This window comes from Paramisgurnus dabryanus, chromosome 1 (genome assembly GCF_030506205.2).
Source record: "Paramisgurnus dabryanus chromosome 1, PD_genome_1.1, whole genome shotgun sequence".
NCBI classification, from domain to species: Eukaryota; Metazoa; Chordata; class Actinopteri; order Cypriniformes; family Cobitidae; genus Paramisgurnus; species Paramisgurnus dabryanus.
This window is the reverse complement of record NC_133337.1, coordinates 38,078,693-38,097,543: the sequence shown is the minus strand read 5'-3', so window position 1 is coordinate 38,097,543 and position 18,851 is coordinate 38,078,693. Positions and strand designations below refer to the sequence as shown.

Below are 18,851 nucleotides of genomic sequence, written 5' to 3'. Positions count from 1 at the left end.
TTTCAACTTAAACTGTCAGAAGAAATGACGCGAGGATCAATTTAGACACCTGCACAGGTGAAACTCCGCGACCCCCTCTATTCTTCTTTGATGTATTTGACACTTCAATAGGAAAACTTCTCTTCAGCCCTGATGTTTTTAATGTCAACAGATTTTTTCGTTCTTTGCTGCAACAAAACATTATCTTAGATTGTTCTACTGGGAAAGATTAATGAAAGGGTTAGACAGGAGGCAATATGGAGTTTACCAAGCAAGATGATCAATTTAAAGAAAATACTTTTAAAATATTACACAGATACTATCCAGTGAATACATTAATATCCTTTTTAAATGTAACAAGTAATTTAAACAGGATTTTTCTGTTATACAGTAGAAGAAACTTTGTTTGATTCTGGCATTGGTCTCATGTAAGAAATCTATGAAAAGATTTGTCTAGATTTATAATTGAACATATTGACCCCACCTTCACTTTATATTTAGAAAATGTTTTGTTTGGTTTTACAAAGGTCCCATCCAATAAAAGGAAAGAATATTTTATTATTATTAACTTTGTTTTATTTTATGCAAAATGCTATACATAAATGCAAATATCGTAAAGATAAACATTTGTTTTTGGTTCTTAAAAAATAAATTGAAATGTATACGAATACAAATAATAAGAACTAAACATATGCTATATGTAAATCTTTTAATATATTTGTGTATTGCTTGTTCAATGTAATGTGTGTTTTTTTTAACTTTGTTTACCTTGGTCGTCTGTAAATTCTGTAAAATTCATTTAATAAAAAAAGAAAAAAGGTGAAATTCCGCGAGCTGCCATGGCAGAGACTGCAGAACCGAGACAACAAAAACACACTTAAAAAAAGAGAAATGATGAGAAAATCAGAATATTGAGTTGAGTAGTTGTTGTAAACACTATCTTTACCGCATCTGCAGACTTTTATTTTGAAGAGCGCACGGTCAAGCTTCCGGGCTGTGGTGAGCGTGCATCCTGCTACAGTTGCAGTTAACATATCCCAGTTTTAGGATAGGAACGCGATTACTCTGTCTGCTGACATGAATAGACATAAAGTGAGATTCATTCAGACAATAACTCTGATGTGTGTGTATGTCGTGTGTTTATTTATTATGATACAATGACTCAGAACTGATTGATTTCATGACTCGTCAGTACAGGAACACAAACTCAAACTAAACAATCAACTCATGCAAGAGGTACAACAAATGACACACACACAAGACACACAAACCTTTATTGTAGTTATTGTGTGTGTATTTGTGTGTAGTTCAGTTGTGTGTGCTGCTGTGTGATATTATTGTGGTTTGTTATCAGTGTGACACAGGTTGTGTTTGTCTTAAAGGCGTTGCTGTTACACAAGCTGATATGAATTTGACCAAAACTTGACTCTTTCGGACACTTTATATTGCACACATCTGTGTTAGACAGCAGTGTTAGATGTATGTGCAAAAATGAAAGTGCTTCTTTTAAAAGAACCAAGAGATGATGAAAATGGAGCAGACCCTTATATTAAGGTAAAGTTGGATGAAATTATGAGATTAATATCAAGATCATAGCAGACTGTAATGTAATGTTGTTGTTGTTTATTAGGAACTCTCCTCATATGGACACACAGCTGATTTAATTCCTGTGCTGTCTTTTACATTTGTGTCTTTGGATGAGCTGTCAGAGCGGGTGAGCTCGAATCTCTTTTTTTTCTTTCTCAGTTGTTTTACAAGTAAATAGTTAACATGTTGTTTTATATGTAGTTAACATGTTGTTTTATAAGTAAGTAGTTAACATGTTGTTTTGGAAACATCAGCTTTTTCAGCCCGAGAGGTTTGGAGGTTTGATCTTCACAAGTCCTCGAGCCGTTGAAGCTGTAAGGATCTGTTTAGAGAATCACAAACACGGTGAGTTCTGAGCTCAGATGAGTTTTTTGTGTGTTGGGTTAGGGTTAACTAGTTGACCTGTATGACTGGATGTAATGTGACACTTCAAAACTCATTGCTGCTTGCCTGCTAGTTTAAATTTATTTATCCACTTTAAAGGGAGGCTAATATTTACTGCGCAATTGTAGCTTTTTCCAATATAGATCAATACATGTAGAACTAATGCATTTTCATCACACTTTGATTTAAATATAAGATAAATATTTCTCAAATGAGTTCTATTAATTCCTACAGTATCACAGTCATAATAATTGCAGCAGATTCTTATCGACAGCCACTAGAGGTCCATGTTTCATCCAAATGTCCCATCAAATTCCAATACGGTTCTGGATTTTAAATAAGAGGTTGCTGAAATGTGCTATGAATTTATATAATAAAATGTGAAATTTAAATAAAAGTCAACCTTCTATAGATACATTTGTAATAATATTCTACTTAATATATTCTGTAATAATTATTCTTTAATACTTTTCTATATAAAGCACTTTGAATGACCTCTGTGTATGAAATATGCTATACAAATAAACTTGCCTTGCCTAATAAACTTTATGTATAATTAAGTTATGATACACAAACTGCTGGTAACATTCAGGAGCCCATTTCAGAAAGGAGGTTAAGTGAAAACTCTGAGTATGTTAACCCTGAAATGAGGAAAACTCTGAGTTCTGAATGGGAGTTTGGTTAAACCCAAGACAGCAGGGTAGGTGAAGCCTGTTTCAGAAGGAGAGGTAACTTTCTGTTTCCAGGATAACTTACTCTCTGAACCTAACCTGGTCAGGAGCAGGTTTAATTCTGTAAACTCAGAGTTTCTTGCGGTCTCCTCCCCATCACTGGTGTTTAACTATCTCGTCAGTTCATTCATTCATTGTGCACATTTTTATTACATACATAATAATAATAATAATAGTTTTATTTATATCGCGCCTTTTAAGAATCCAAGGACACTATAAATGAAGTTGGTATACAAACATGAATACATATGAGCAGCAAACAGTCAGTACACAACATGTAATCAAACAATCTACATTAGACTTACAAAACCACCCATAGTGCTGGAGAAGACAGACAATCAATTAACCAAACATAAAGTGAATAAGTGAGTTTTGAGATTAGTTTTAAAGGTCTAAAGAAAAGAGACATCACAAAGGTCTTGCGGTAGTTTGTTCCAGAGCTTAGAGGCGGATAATATGCTGAAAGTCCTAACCCTACATTTTTAGCTGTTTTATGGTTATAATCAAATTGCCAGTGCAAGTCATTTTAAGGTACTACTTTATATGTTTTACACAAAAATGCCAACAAAAAATGTAAAACAGTCAATTGAAATGGCTTGTAAAGCCAATCTGATATACTTAGGTGCAGAGACCACCAGTGACTAAAATATCATGAGGATCCTGTAGATCAGGGGTGCCCAACCCTGCTCTTGGAGGGCTACCGTCCTGCAGACTTCATTTACAACCCAGTAGTGATGGGTCGTTCGCGAACGCCGGCTCTAAGAGCTGATTCTTTGTAGCGAACGAGCAGAGCCGAATCTTCAGACGCATGCAGGGGAGCCGGCTCTTCTAAGGGAGCCGAGCCAGAGCCGAATCTATGAAAAGAGCCGGACTGCCATCACTAAAATGTAGAGCCGGAGCTTGAGCCGAAAGAGCCGAATCAATGGAAAGAGCCGGACTGCCCATCACTACAACCCAGCTCCAACACACCTGTCTGTAATTATCAAGCAACCCTGAACACCTTCATTAGCTGCTTCAGCTGTGTTTGATTAGGGTTGGAGCTAAAATCTGCTGGACGGTAGCCCTCCAGGAACAAGGTTGGGCACCCCTGCTGTAGATGATGATGATGTTGTATTCATATGTTGGGAGAGGATTATGAGATGCAGAATAAATTATTGTAATATTCACGTGCATTTATTTGATTGTTATCATTTTTCTGTGCATTCATTTTAGATATATCAATTCTCATATTAACGTTTGTGGCTGTGCTCTTACATCTGATTAGATTAGCTGCTGGTGTAGTGCTGTGTTCAGTGGTCAGCGTTGATGTACTTTTAGCAATCGGTTTTAATAATGACAAACATTTTTAAAGTTTGTAGCCTTTTTAGTCCTAAAACTAATTCGATTTTTAGCTGCTGTAATGTTCTTTTTGTCTTCAGCATTCCATTTGCATGAAAATAAATATATGGTTCAATAACGTACAGTCCTTAACTGTGATAAAAACTAAACAATTTAAAACAATTACAACAACAACTCTTTTCTTTAAAATATTTGCTGGTAGTTGCTAAATCAAGTCAGAGCTTTAACTCAGAGTTGGTTGAACCTCCTTACTAGAACTAGAACTAGTTTTCTTGCTTTAGACTGAATATTTATTTATGAATCCAGTTCTGCAGAGAGCACAATTGAAATGTTTTAAAGCTCTGTGAAATAAAATGATGTCGTGTGATTTCTTTGTTTTCATTTTTCAGAGTGGGACACAGTAAAAGAAAAATGGAATTCAAAGTCAGTTTATGTTGTTGGAAAGACTACAGCATCTTTAGGTCTGGTATTTTTACACACTGCACACACACACACACAACACAAACATCAGTTATAACCCTGGACATCTGCTTGAAAACACCTGCTGCTGAAATTGCATTTTAATTTGAATAAAGCAATAAAATGATTCACACATTTTCTGTACATCAGAAGATTTCCATGCAGGTCCTTTCACATCAGTGAGATTCTAACACACACCTGTCACACAACTTTACATTAACTTGTGTGTGTGTGTGTGTTTGTGTGTGTGTTGTGCACCTGTGTGTCAGAAGGTCTTTAGTGTTTCTCTCTCACACCTGCTAGACATTGAACACCTGTGCCATTTCTAATGTTATTTCTCTGATCTGCTGTTTTTTTTTTTAGAGTTGAACGCTGTAATGATCAAGAGTTTAATAGTTTCATTACATTCAGAGCATTGTTTAGGATTGTTGCTGTACAGCTGATATGATACTTTATTGTATATATTACATTGTATTATAATCTCTGTTATTTGCAGTTGTAGATTTGGGTCTGAACCCGGTGGGTGATGATACTGGTACTGCAGACCGACTGTCTTTACTGATCCTACAAAGTAAATATTACTCTTACTATACGAATGTAGGTTCTTCACACTTGCATCTGATATTTGAGCTCCTTTGATTCTTATGTTTATGTTTGTTGTGTTAAACACAGGAGAAAATCCTCATCTTCTGCCCCTCTTCTTCCCCTGTGGGTCCATCAAGCGTGAGGTTCTGCCCACAGCTCTCAGAGAGAATAGTGAGATGAGATTTATTACCAACATCTGTTCATTTATCAGTCATCAAATATTTCAAATATACACCAAGTTATTATCAGTTGGTAGATGTTTCTTATCTCTTTGTATCTCTGACAGATGTTCCTCTGGAAACGCTGACCGTCTATCAAACATCTGAACATCCGGACCTGCAGAAGAACATCGCTGATTATTTTTCTCAGCAGGTTGAGATCTGCAGTCGCACGTGTGTTGGGTGTTTTCTCTCTGTCCGAGTGTTTGCCTGTATTGACCCATCTGTGTGCGTTTCTCCAGGGCATTCCCGCAAGTGTGGCGTTCTTTAGTCCATCGGGAGTGAAGTTTTGTGTGGATTTGATGAAGAGACTTTCTGGGTCTCAGCTGGACCAAATCAAGGTGTGATGAGATCAAAGCACAAATCAATGCAACATAATAACCAATGATGTTACACATAAGAAGCAAGCAAACCTTCAGAGAATATATGATTTTTATCAGAATGATTTCAAGCACACACAGGACTGAGAGAAGATGAAGTGAATGAGATGAATAACTTCTGTTCTGTTCTTCAGTTTGTGTCCATTGGACCGAGCACAGCGGACGCACTGAAGTCTCACGGACTCACGGTCAGCTGCTGCGCTGAGAAACCTACAGCCAAACACCTCGCCAGTGCGATCTCACAGATCCTAATGACCTCTGACCCCTCAGTTCTGAACAGATGAAACAAGACGAGACGAGATGTCTGTGGAGTTTAGAAAAGTTTTGCATGAGTTATGTCCACAGTGTGAGAACTGACATTTTCACTAAATAAAAAACACGTTTGGGTTTGTCATCATGACAGAAAAGAACTGTGGGAATAAGTTGTAATATTTCACAATATATACAAATTATATTTCAACAAAGAATCAAGAAAAATGCAGCCGGTTTTTTATTAAGATTTGCATTTGTTGTTGTTATTATTATTGGAGTATGATAGTGATATTTTTTATGATAGAATGACTTTTCTGGTTAAAAATCATAAAAGGCTGATTTTTCTTTATCCAAAATGTTTTCACTGTGATTCTGTGGTTCGACTCCTGCACCCCAAAAATGTTTAGATCTGTGTTTAATGTTGAATGTAAGTGATTGCTTTAGTGTGAACTTTGTTGTTTTCTTTAATACCTTTTTAATAAAGTTCAAAGAGATTAATTATATCCATAAAATAACTAAAAATACATTTGACAAAACTGTGTTATACAGTAGTTTTATTTCATTCAACTTAAGAGAATATTAATGTTTTAGATGTAACGTATCCGTCATGATGATAAATTCGTCACGCACGCGCTCAGGTGAGTTCTCGCATTAGTGCGAGTCGCGTGGAGTAGGCTTCCAGAGAGCGCGATGTGTTTGTGTGAAACCCCGCCCACTTCATTCATTACAGTATATAAAGTGTGTCGCGGGTCACAGAAGCTCAATATGAACTAACATTGAGACACACAGCAGAGCTTTAACGATGCTGGCTGTCATCCGGCTGATCTTCATCATCATCATCATCATCATGACGCGTGCAGAGAAGATCTTCCACAACAGAGATCATTCTGATGTTTACATGAACAACATTCATCAGACTGAAGCCATCACTGATACAAACACTGCTCAGGTGCACCTGCTCAACACACTCTCAGTCTTTCTCTCTAACTCTGTCTCTTTCTCTCTCTCTCTGGGTATTGTGTGTCTCTGTCTGTTTTTTTGTCCGTGATTTGTTTATTATTTGTTTACTTTTGAACAAACTCGTTTTCTAACTCCTGCTGTATTATTGTTATTCTAGAGATTTCTATTAAAGTATGGATTCATAAGAGCAGCAGACAGTGATGAACTTCAGAGCTTAGCAGAAGACGTAAGCGAGACAGAGGACAGCCTCTCGCTGGACCTGGAGGAGGGTGGAGCTGCATCCCGATCCATCAGCCCTGAACTCCCAAACCAGAGACCAGAGTTCATCTCAGCACTCAGAGAGTTCCAGAGAGTGTCCGGTCTCCCTGTGACAGGGGTGGTTGATGATGCCACCAAAGCTGCCATGAACGAACCCAGATGTGGCGTCCCAGACCACGACGAAGAAGAGCCAGAGCAGATCGAGTCCAACAGCATCTCCATAAACAACCCCACTGATGTCAATGAACTCAACATCTCCGCACACAACCACACTGAGATCCATCAGTTCAACATCTCCACACACAACCAAACTGAGGTCCATCAGTTCAACATCTCCACACACAACCACACTGAGGTCCATCCGTTCGACATCTCCACACACAACCACACTGAGGTCTATCCGTTCGACATCTCCACACACAACCACACTGAGGTCCATCCGTTCAACATCTCCACACACAACCACACTGAGGTCCATCCGTTCGACATCTCCACACACAACCACACTGAGGTCCATCCGTTCGACATCTCCACACACAACCACACTGAGGTCCATCGGTTCGACATCTCCACACACAACCACACTGAGGTCCATCAGTTCAACATCTCCAAACACAACCACACTGAGGTCCATCCGTTCAACATCTCCACATACAACCACACTGAGGACCATCCGTTCAACATCTCCACACACAACCACACTGAGGTCCATCCGTTCAACATCTCCACACACAACCACACTGAGGTCCATCAGTTCAACATCTCCAAACACAACCACACTGAGGTCCATCCGTTCAACATCTCCACATACAACCACACTGAGATCCATCCGTTCGACATCTCCACACACAACCACACTGAGGTCCATCCGTTCGACATCTCCACACACAACCACACTGAGGTCCATCAGTTCAACATCTCTACACACAACCAAACTGAAGTCCATCAGTTCAACATCTCCACAAACAACCACACTGAGGTCCATCCGTTCAACATCTCCGCACACAACCACACTGAGGTCAATGAACTCCACATCTCCACACACAACCACAATGAGATCCAACTGTTCAACATCTCCACACACAACCACACTGAGGTCCATGAGCTTAGTGCTGATGTTGGGAATAGCAGTGATACGTTCAATGACACTCATCATCAAATGAAATCTCCAGTGAGAAGAAAACGTCACCTGGCAGCACTGTTGAGGAAAAGACGAAAGAGAGACGTGAACAATTGGGCGGGTCACATGGCCTTCTCCCAGACTCTTTTGAGATGGCGTCTGATTGGAGAAGGTTACAGCAGTCAACTGCCCATTGATGAGCAGAAATATATCTTCAGACTTGCCTTTCGTATGTGGAGTGAAGTTTCTCCTCTGGAGTTTCTGGAGGATTTACATTCTCCTCTGGAAGACATTGACATCAGGCTGGGCTTTGGAACAGGTGAGTGTCACACAGTGTTTCTCACATCTGTAAGGAGGTTCCAGATAAGCCAGAATTTGTATCAATATAAGAGTGTAGGATAAAATCAACCATGAGCAGTGTTATGAAAGACTTTCTTCTGTCCACTGTAGGCAGACATCTGGGCTGTTCACAGAGATTTGACGGCGCAGGCCGTGAGTTTGCTCACGCGTGGTTTCTGGGAGACATTCATTTTGATGATGATGAACACTTCACCATTCCAAACACAGGCAGTGGGATCAGTCTGCTGAAGGTACTCTGATAGAGCAACTATAGCAGGTCTGCTGTGATGTGGACAAAATCAAGAATAAATACAATTCATTATCAGTTTTGGTATTGTGTTGTTGACTGATCTTTGTGTGTGTTGTGTTTCATTCAGGTGGCAGTTCATGAGATTGGACATGTTTTAGGACTCCCTCACATCTACCGGACTGGATCCATTATGCAGCCAAGTTATCTGCCCCAGGATGCGGGCTTTGAGATCGACTGGATGGACAGAAAGTCTATTCAGAATCTGTATGGTAAGAGAATTTGCAGTCATCGAGATGATCTTAAACACAGTGTCCTAACCGGCTGTGACTCGACGCTGGGACATTTCTATATTGAAACTGCTTCCATTTCTGCAATGTTGGAGCTGACAGAGATCTCATTCGATCAAAATCTTGAATGTCAGGAATATGGAGTACTGCAGGGATTTTTGTAGGTTAACTCAGAAGTTAGCAGGAAACTGTTTTCTTGCAAAAAGCCCTTTCATTTTTACCATAGGCTTTTGAGTTATTACAAAAAATAAGCTTTAACAAAAGTTTATGACACTAAAATTTTTTGACAAACAAGATAATCTTCACAAATAAACTTTTATGAAGTCAATTTAGGCATTTACACTTCAACATTCATTAAAATGTTACCGGTATTTATATGTGAAGATTTTTTTTGGACAAAGCATGATAGTCTATGTGAAAAACATGTTTCCGAATGACGAGATTTAGAAACGCCTCACGCTGTCATTAACCAATGATTACCGTCCTCTCTAATAACTGATGAGAGAAGGATGATGTGAACTCCACTGCTTCACTCCCATTGGTTGTTGCTCCCAAAAATCATTTGCATAGTTAAACTTTTCTCAACTTTCTCGTGTCCCCAGGAGTCGCCAAGCTTTTATTGAAATAAATGAGATTGCTAACTCTAACAGTCTAAATAAGGCATCATTGAAAGAGACCGGTAGCAAACAGAGAGAAAGTGGCTGGTGGTATGAATGAGGGGTTATTGCATCGCATCTAGTTAGGACAAAGTAGGCTGCTGTGTTAGAATGAAACCAGGTGCAATCTGCTTTGCTTTGAGATTGTTTCATTGTGTCCTTGAATCTCAATTTCGGTCTACCAATGGTACAGGAGCCTTCCTGTAGTTGTGAAAAGAGTATTTGTTTAGGGAGTTGATTGTCAGAAAATCAGCTGACATGACCTGCATATCTTACATTTCTCTGAATTAGTACATGCTGTGGAGTGAGGCTCGTTTGAGGATGGTGTCATTTGACATATGGTGCCACCATTTTACATTCATTATTTGGCGTAGATATCTCATCATGTATGTGTTAAGCTTGTGCTATGGCTCTGTAGAGCAGTGTTGAGAGGACGATGGCTCGGCACACAGCACATTTAGTTTTAAGGGATAAGTCTTTATTCTGCCAGACCCTGTTTTTGAGACTTCCAAACGATGAGGAGGCTTTAGCCATCCTTGCTTCCAGTTCGGTATCCATGTTGTTATCACTGCTGATAGCCGAGCCAAGATATTTAAACTTCGTTACTTGTGCCAGATTCTCACCCTCTATCTGTATTGTTTCGCCAGTCTCCACTCTGCTGGGAGGGGGCAGGTACATCATTTCTGTTTTCTTGATGTTTATCTTCAGGCCAAAGGCTTCGGCAAAACAAGCGACCCAGGAATTTATTTCCTGTGCATCACAGTGATTGTGGGCCACAAAGGAAATATCACCAGCAAACATCAGTTCTCATACAAGTAGCTTTCTGGTTCTCGTGGTTGACTTGAACTGCTTCAGGTTGAATAAGTTTGCACCAGGTCTTGTCTGTAAATAGACCCCTGTTCATAGCCTTGAAAGGCGTGATTCGGCACAACAAAAAGGAATATTGAAAAGGGTGTTGGGGCAACATGCACCCTTGTTTTTCTAGCCGTTGCTAACCTTAAAGGATTTAGATATGTCACCTTTTAAGTTAACAGAGGCGTTCATCCCAGTATGGAGTGCAGTGATGAGGTCAGTGAAGTGGTTGGGGCAGCCTAGCTTGTGTAGGATTTTCCACAGTGCTTCCCTGTTGACAGTATCAAACGCCTTTGTAAAGTGCACAAAAATCATATACGCCCTGCCTGAGCGGAAGCCACACTGGGCTTACGCCGATAGTCTGTTGAGCAGGATTCAAGCAAATACTTTTCCTGGAATAGAGAGCAGTGAGATGCTGCGGTAGTTGCTGCACAGTCGGCTGTCTCCCTTCTAGAAGATTGTCACAAGTTGGGCATCCTTCCTGTTCTGGGGGACCTCAGAACTGTTCCAGGCTTTACAGATGATGCTATAGAGTGCATCCATCGTTACAGGTCCACCATGCTTAATGACTTCTGGGTGGAGCCCATCTGAACCAGGAAATTTACCATCGCACAAGTTGATGGCCTTGGCAACCTCACTGGGATTGGGGCAAATTTCCAACCAGTGGGAGATTACAACTACCAAACTGTCCTAAGGCCTTTACCCATATGGTGTGATCCTGTCCCACTTGAGCATTGAAATCACCCATTACGATGATTTTATCATTGTTGGGTAAAATTGCCAATGTTTCACTAAGCTGGTCAGAGAATTTATTGATGGCATTAGAGCTCTGTTGGTCATGGTTGGTGCATAAACGGCAATCAGTGTACGATATCTGCTATTTGTGAGAGGCAGCCACAGTGTGATCAATCTTTCATTTACAGGCTTTGGCTCCTCTGTCAGTTTCGGCAATAGGTCATTTCTGACAGCAAGAGTTACACTTCTCTCGTCTGGAGCCTTGCCGCTCTAGAAGATGGTGTATCCAACTTCCTCCCTGATGGAACAGCTTTCAGCGAATCTGACTTTGCTCAGTGCTGCAATGTCTATCTTGTATTTTGCAAGTTCATGTGATATAACTGCGCTTCTCTTCTCTGGTCTGTCTGCGTTCTGCCCGTCTAGCATTGTGCATATGTTCCATGTTGTGATGTTCAAGTTTAAAATAGATTGAACCTTTTAATCCTGGGCGACTTCCTGCCAGTAATATTATGATAAAGCATATTTGGCTTGCGGTCCCAGGTGGGGCTCTGAGCTCAGATTAGACTGAATCCAGAGTACCCCCCCATACACACTTTAAATGAGATAGAAGTACCAGCAGAGAGTGAGGCGATAGGGTGGAGCAGGGATGCTGCAAAAAACTGTAAAGGGGCAGAAGTGAGGGACGGTATTTATATAGACCTCTTCACACTTATTGGTTGGATTACATGATGACCATGCTCCTCCCAAACTTTGTTAAATAAGCTTATTTTATTCTGCAGAAATTTAAAAGCATCATACAGAATTTGATGTTGAAATCTCTACAACAGCTGAAACGATGTGTGTCAGGATGTTTGTTCTCTGTGTGTTTTCACGTTCAGGTGTGTGTAAGGGTCGATTCAGTGCTGTGTTTGATTGGATCAGAAGAGAGCAGACGCCCTACGGTGAGGTCACGATCCGTTTTAACACCTACTTCATGCGGGATGGCTGGTACTGGCTTTATGAGAACCGCAATAACAGAACTCGATATGGAGATCCAGTAGCGGTGCAGGCCGGGTGGCACGGTCTGCCTGCCAGTGGAGTGGACGCTTATGTTCATGTGTGGAACCGCAAAATGGACGCTGCTTACTTCTTTAAAGGTAAAGACTTTTAAACACACTGCACAGAAAACATCATATCCCATCATGCAATGCATACAGACAGTGTTTGGACATCAGTCACTGAATGAAATGTGTGATGAGCTCATGTGACAACAAACAAACTAAAACATTTAAATGATGACTGATGAATAATGAAAGGGTAATGGGATTGATTATATGACTGTTGTATATGTAAGGTGTACAGTACTGGCGCTATGACAGTGAGAATGATCAAGTCTTTGCTAATGACTCAAACGGACGCTCGTACCCCCGTCTGATCTCTGAGGATTTTCCTGGTGTGATCGGACCTGTGGACACGGCGTACTACGACAGAAGAGACGCTCATATCTACTTTTTTAAAGGCTCACAGGTATGAGCTCTTTTTCTTCTACAATTTCATTTTCGCTTTTCACATTGAAACAGTGATGCTGATGTAATAACTTTATTAAATAGATATATTTACAGTGTTCTAGTTGTGCTGAAATAAACCATCTAGTAGAATATACATAGGTTGACAGGCAGGTATAGGAGATCCTATCATTATATTCAGATGCAATGATTGGATGAACGTTTCATTGTCCTCGTTTAAATACTTTATTCTTCTTTAATTTTTCGACCCCTTTCGTTATCGTTTGCTATCAGGAAAAGGTCTCTGTAAAAAGAGACTTTCAACCAGTATGTATCTAAGAATATTTCTTAACCTATAGCTTTAAATATCTTGTAGATGTTAAAGTGCCGGATCAGATGTTGGGTCAGTGTTGTAATATAAACGTTAAAACAGTGACATGATATTTATATTTTTAGGTGTATAGGTTTGATGTACGAAAGAACCGCTTGGCTTCATCTTCCCCTCAAAAGATCACTGAAGTATTTCCAGCCGTTGTCTTTGGTAATCACCCGGTCAGTAACCTGGACGCCTCTTATTTTTCCTACACACACAACACCATCTTTCTGCTGAAGGGAGCGTCATACTGGCGTGTGGTGAACAGCAGGGATCGCAGGCGGAAACCATCACTACCTCTGAATGCCGTTCTGCCCCGGAGAGATGTGGACCAGCAGTGGTTTGATATCTGTGACGTACACAGCAGCTCTCTGAGAACCTCACGCAGATGACCCAAAACTGATCTCTGGTCAGCAACATCAGTAAAGGTTCAATCCTGCTGTGGATCTGACAGAAAAACTCAATCATGTTTGAACAAATGCTTATATTCTGTTTACATGATCTTGCTTTTTCTATTTCAGGGATGTTGTGTTTTTAATCTCTGTGTTAGATGTTGTCATTAATCGACATGAACTGTAATGTGTCGTCCTTCCTCACACGTGTGCGATAAACAAACTTGACAAAAACATGTATATATTTATACTGTTGGCTTGAATGTGAATCCATATTTATTGTTATTTATTATTTGTTTTTATATGAACGAGCTGTACAGTATTAAATTATCAACATTAAAATAGCTTTATGAATGACTGAATATTGTTTTGTGTAAGACACTGCTGTGTCTGTTTGTCTGTCTGTGAGACAATTATTGAAACATCATCATATCAATGTCTTTAGAAGGGCACCTATATCATTGCTAAAACAAGGTTATTTTTCGTAATACAATGTCTTCACATGGTTTAAAAACACATTTTTTCCACATACCGCACATTTTTGTAACTCCTGATTTCCCTCTCTTCCTGAAACGCACAGATTATGTATAAAACTCATCCATCTAAAAAGCACTTTGTCCGTAATTGGCAACTTAATCTGTACGTTGTGATTGGCCTGAATACCTCTGACGTCAGCCGGAAATGTGACGCTCCTTACCATGTTTAAAAGATTCACAAATCAAACAGAATGATGTTTATTGATAATCTGAAGTATCAGAAAGTTTTCTGTGGTGGTTTGGGTTAGGGGAAGACAATATACAGTTTGTACAATATTAAAACCATTACGTCTATGGAATCTCCCCACAAAACATGGAAACCAGAATGTGTGTGTGTGTGTGTTGTGCTGGCCCTACCTAATAAGCAATAAAGGTCCCTGTGTCCACTAGGGGCCCCCCTTCCGTGGGTGAAAATAAAAGTACTTGCTTGTTGTGTCTGTCAATCAGGTGCATTTGCATAAACTGATTGTAATGAAAAGATGGCACTAGCAGTTTGGCGCAGAGAAGAGGAAAGAGGATGAGGAAGAAAGGAGCAAAATTAACAAGATATGTAAAACATTTTTGAAAAAAGGCTACTTGTGGTTCTGTACAATGACCAATTGCTTTAGTAAGCAAATTAAATGTTAAATAAAATGCCTGATGTTTCTGTCAGGGTTAGGGATTAATGTGGAAGAGGACAGAATATATAGTTTGTACAATTTAAATCATTACGTCTATAGAAAATCCTCATAAACCGTTCATGTGTGCGTTTTAGGGGCACTTTTGAAGTATTTTCCAAAGAATATACAAACATCTGATTCACTACTTTCACCTGCTGCAATGGTGTGAGCCACGACACAACAAGGTAAGGCTATAATTGCTATTAAAGCAATTATTTAATACAAAGACACCAGAATACAAGAAAATGGCATCTACTCCAGTAAATGTTTTGGACCCAATGCTTACGACAACCACTGCGTTTGCAACTTTTTTTTATCGCTGATGTTAACAGGTTACACCAGGGGTCTCCAATCTTTCTGTGAGCAAGGGATACCACCATGTATGAAACTATCTGAGGGCTACTTATTTGATATGTCTACTTAAAACTTTTTTGTTTTACTTGTTGATATGTTTGAAATGTTAACATGAATAAACGAATGTCAGCTAATATAAAAAAATGTAATAAAGAAATGTTACAATTTATTAGAAGTTATTAATAGATTGTGCTTTGGTGGGCAACTCACAGACTCTGTGCAGGCACCATGTTGGGACCATTGGGTTAAACTATTACACACAAACCAAAGGGATTTAAATCCGTGGAAATAAGATGTCTTTGGAAAACTCAAATATTATGGATAAAATACTAAGCAATGGTGTTGAATAATAAATGTGCACATGGTTTGTCTTACAGCATATTAAAAACACCACATATAGCATATAAACAACAACAAAAACTTGATTTTCACCACAGTGGGACTTTAATGTTCTGATCTTTACATATCAAGTGAACACATCTAGATGAGTTTGATTCTATTTATCATAAATCTCTATTATTAATGTCTCATTTCTTTCATATCATGAAATAATTCTCCAGATCACGTAAGGGTGTTTGCTTCACACTTCAGTTCTGTCTGATCGATGTGATGCTCATCTTCATTTTGTTTATTTGTGAGCTGTTGTGTTGTGCAGATCTTTCAGACTTGCTTATATTTCCAGACCTGAATTATTCAGAGGTTTTCTGCCAGCCACATGATAGCGTAACCTCAAATGAGGCACAATAAAATGTCTAGCAGAGCTCAGGTGAAACGTGATCTCCCCTCGCACACCTCCACACGACACATGAGCCATGAAACCAAACACCTGCTGGTCCCCTCGCTCCTCTTGTCTTACCTGTCCCGGCCATTTGTCTCGCGGTCTGTGTTCATCAGCATCATACGAACGGAGAAATAGTTCTCGTACTCATAAAGACGTTCGGTCGCTGGGGAAGGTTTGTTAACGAGGCTTTGTCCAAGAGCAACTGGACTCTCTTCAGGGATACTCTCGACAGGTGATGATCACTTCTCGCTGGCGCTGACAGAAACCTCTTCAGGAACATGATGGCTGTACGAGGAACCATTCCACCTCCGGATTACTACCCGTTTGATATCGCTCTCTCTGCCCAGCCACCTGAAGATCTGCAGGGGTTTTACAAGGGAAACCAACAGATGCTAAGCAGATCAGGATCGCATTATGGTTTGGCCGCAGGAGGGGTCAGGTCCGTTTGGGATCAAGGGCAGACTAGGGCGACTACTCCCGCGGCCGGTCCTGCGCCGCCTCCTCCACCCCCTCCTCCCCCACCCCCGGCTCATGAGATCAGCCGGCTGTACAGGGATTCTCTGGCTGCCAAGATGATTTCAGATAATCAGCGTGCTCGCAGTAGAGCCGCCTCACCCGCCTGCTTCGGCATCGAGTCGGCCGCGTCCAGGTTCCAGGCCGATCAGGGTCATTCTGTATACGGTGACATCAACGGCATCCCTCTTGAGTCCAGTCAGCCCCACTCCACCTGTATTGTGATGGATCCCACGGCTTCGGTCATGGACGGAAATCTCTCTCGAGGGACGGCAGCTTACGGCTCGGTAGCGAACCAGAGGATGCCCTATGACCCTGCTTATGACCCGAGTGCAGGAGGGACAGGTCCAGCGGCTGTTTCCGCAGACCCGAAGAGAAGTGCCGATCCGGGGTTCCTGGCCCTGCTGCGCTCCGAGGGACTGTCGGAAAGCACCATAAATCTGCTCCTACAGCAGGGGTTCGACTCCGCCGCCATGCTGGCCATGATGGAAGACCACGACATCCGCTCTGTGGCGCCAAACTTAGGACAGGTACGCGCCCTGTCTCGAGTGGTTCTCAGTTGTAAGACGGGCGCGACGGGTGCCGGCGTTCTGCGGGGTCGCTCCAACAGCTTCAGTCACCGCAACGATCTCTACGTTCAGCCTCAGGCCCTCGGCGCAGACGCTCACTTCATGCAACAGCCGCCCGGCGAGAGAGCGGGAGAGTTTCTGGGTCGCCGGCCAAGCAGCGCTCCCTCTCAGCATCTACTAGAAACAACAACATACCCGGCGGTTCGACCGCTAGCGGGTCTTCACGTCAGTCCCGGCGTTTACGCTACCGGTTTACCGCAGACGCGACCACTGTCCATGTACAACGCCCACAGCGGTCTCGGTGTGCCCACACAGCCATGTCAACCTAAGACCTTCTCCGGCACCTACGCTCCCATGGAGCTGATGAAGCGTCCACCAAACCTGCCTCCTCTATCTCCAAGTCAAAGTCCTCATCACAGCCCTCAGTTACTGCGAAAAGGAGGCGCTCCCCTGGATGCTGCGGTTCTCCAGGTGTCTTCTGCCCTACAGGCTCAGACCATTAATCCAAACAACAAGCTGACCCGTCGAACAGGACCGCCGGTCATCGTGTCCACAATGGGTTCTCCTGACACAAGTATCAGTCTTTACTCCTCTCTGCTTTATTCTGTCACCTCACACCTCCTGCTGTAACACAACTACATTTACTTGTTTGTTTTGTGCTCATTGTTTGTTTGTTTGTTAGTAGTTCTCTTATGAACACTGAATGTCTGTATTTAATGATACAGTTGCAGTAGAATATGGATTCAGTTTAAATGTTTTTATTAAGTTCTGCATGCATGTTGATATTGGATGTGCAAAGTGGATTTGGCTGAGTCTTCTGTTTTTAGATGTTTGTGTTCCTTTTCTGGTGATGTTTTGAAGTGTGTTCGAAGGATTCAATGTTTGTAATCCCAGCTATACTTACTGAAGGCTTTAAACAGACTTTATAAGGACTTTACACAGGCACTGGTGCTGGACGTGCAGTATTTATTCTGTCTGAATGATGTGTGGCTTTAACCTGCTTGAGTTCATCTGTTCAAATGTTCAGTCTGGGATTGTGTGTTATTCCCTACACAAGATTATTCAAACTGTACAAACATTCGATATAAGAACTACTGTGTGTGTGTGTGTGTGTGTGTGTGTGTGTAGTGGGAGGTGCTCATTGATGTCAGTCTTTAGTCTTGAACTCTTTTGGTTGGTTGGTTTCATGAGTAGTTTATAAGTGGTGTGGTTAAACAGGTCAGCAGCAGACACACACTAACCAATCTGAACACAGCACACCTTCAGTTCACACACACCAGGATATACAACACACTGCAGGTCAGTGATGTGTGTGTGTGTGTGTGTGAGTGTGTAGGATCATCTGAATCTTCTTACACTGAGAGATAAATAAGTGCACCACCTGTGGCTGCAGTGCATTATGGGTAGTGAAGATGTTTTGAAAGGTTAATTAGATTATGTACTGTAAGATGTGTTTGTCTAACCCTGTACAAGTTCATCCTGAAGAGAGGTGATTAAAGACGAGTGTGTCTGTGTGTGTGTTATTTGGGTTTGTGTCTCTGGACAGCTCAGCTTTATGAATTGTTAGTTTTAACGTTGTGTATAAGATGTTTGTGTCTGTAGAGCTGTCAGTGTTGAGTCTCTGAAGTGTGGATTTCTGTCAGTGTAAATAATTTATGTCCTGTAAACAAACCCACAGCTCTTGAGTATTGAATATCAACACACACACACACACACACACACACACACACACACACACACACACACACACACACACACACACACACACACACACACACACACACACACACACACACACACACACACACACACACACACAC

At 41.1% G+C, this 18,851-nt stretch overlaps 2 protein-coding genes across 2 annotated transcripts; both read left to right on the top strand.

Moving 5' to 3' along the window:
* Window positions 1-945: 945 nt before the first annotated feature.
* mmp21 (matrix metallopeptidase 21) lies at window positions 946-13,619 on the top strand. The gene is made up of 16 exons (XM_073814118.1): window positions 946-1,533; window positions 1,610-1,693; window positions 1,821-1,911; window positions 4,409-4,480; window positions 4,975-5,049; window positions 5,151-5,234; window positions 5,350-5,435; window positions 5,524-5,622; window positions 5,796-5,942; window positions 6,689-6,862; window positions 7,031-8,570; window positions 8,702-8,841; window positions 8,968-9,109; window positions 12,249-12,506; window positions 12,704-12,876; window positions 13,311-13,619. The coding sequence occupies exons 1-16, from the start codon at window positions 1,471-1,473 to the stop codon at window positions 13,617-13,619; spliced, it is 3,537 nt and encodes a 1,178-aa protein (XP_073670219.1). The 5' UTR covers window positions 946-1,470.
* Window positions 13,620-15,693: 2,074 nt separating this feature from the next.
* On the top strand, window positions 15,694-17,661 carry LOC141281946 (uncharacterized). The gene has a single exon (XM_073814089.1). It carries the CDS (start codon window positions 16,228-16,230, stop codon window positions 17,659-17,661), a length of 1,434 nt encoding a protein of 477 aa, XP_073670190.1. The 5' UTR covers window positions 15,694-16,227.
* Window positions 17,662-18,851: the final 1,190 nt, after the last annotated feature.

Bases quoted from the DNA above. Each gene is read 5' to 3' on its own strand.
- mmp21 (XM_073814118.1), top strand. From the start codon at position 1,471: ATGAAAGTGCTTCTTTTAAAAGAACCAAGAGATGATGAAAATGGAGCA. The intron at 5,050-5,150 runs GTAAATATTACT...TGTTAAACACAG, and splicing joins GTCTTTACTGATCCTACAAA to GAGAAAATCCTCATCTTCTG. The intron at 12,877-13,310 runs GTATGAGCTCTT...TTATATTTTTAG, and splicing joins ACTTTTTTAAAGGCTCACAG to GTGTATAGGTTTGATGTACG.
- LOC141281946 (XM_073814089.1), top strand. From the start codon at position 16,228: ATGATGGCTGTACGAGGAACCATTCCACCTCCGGATTACTACCCGTTT.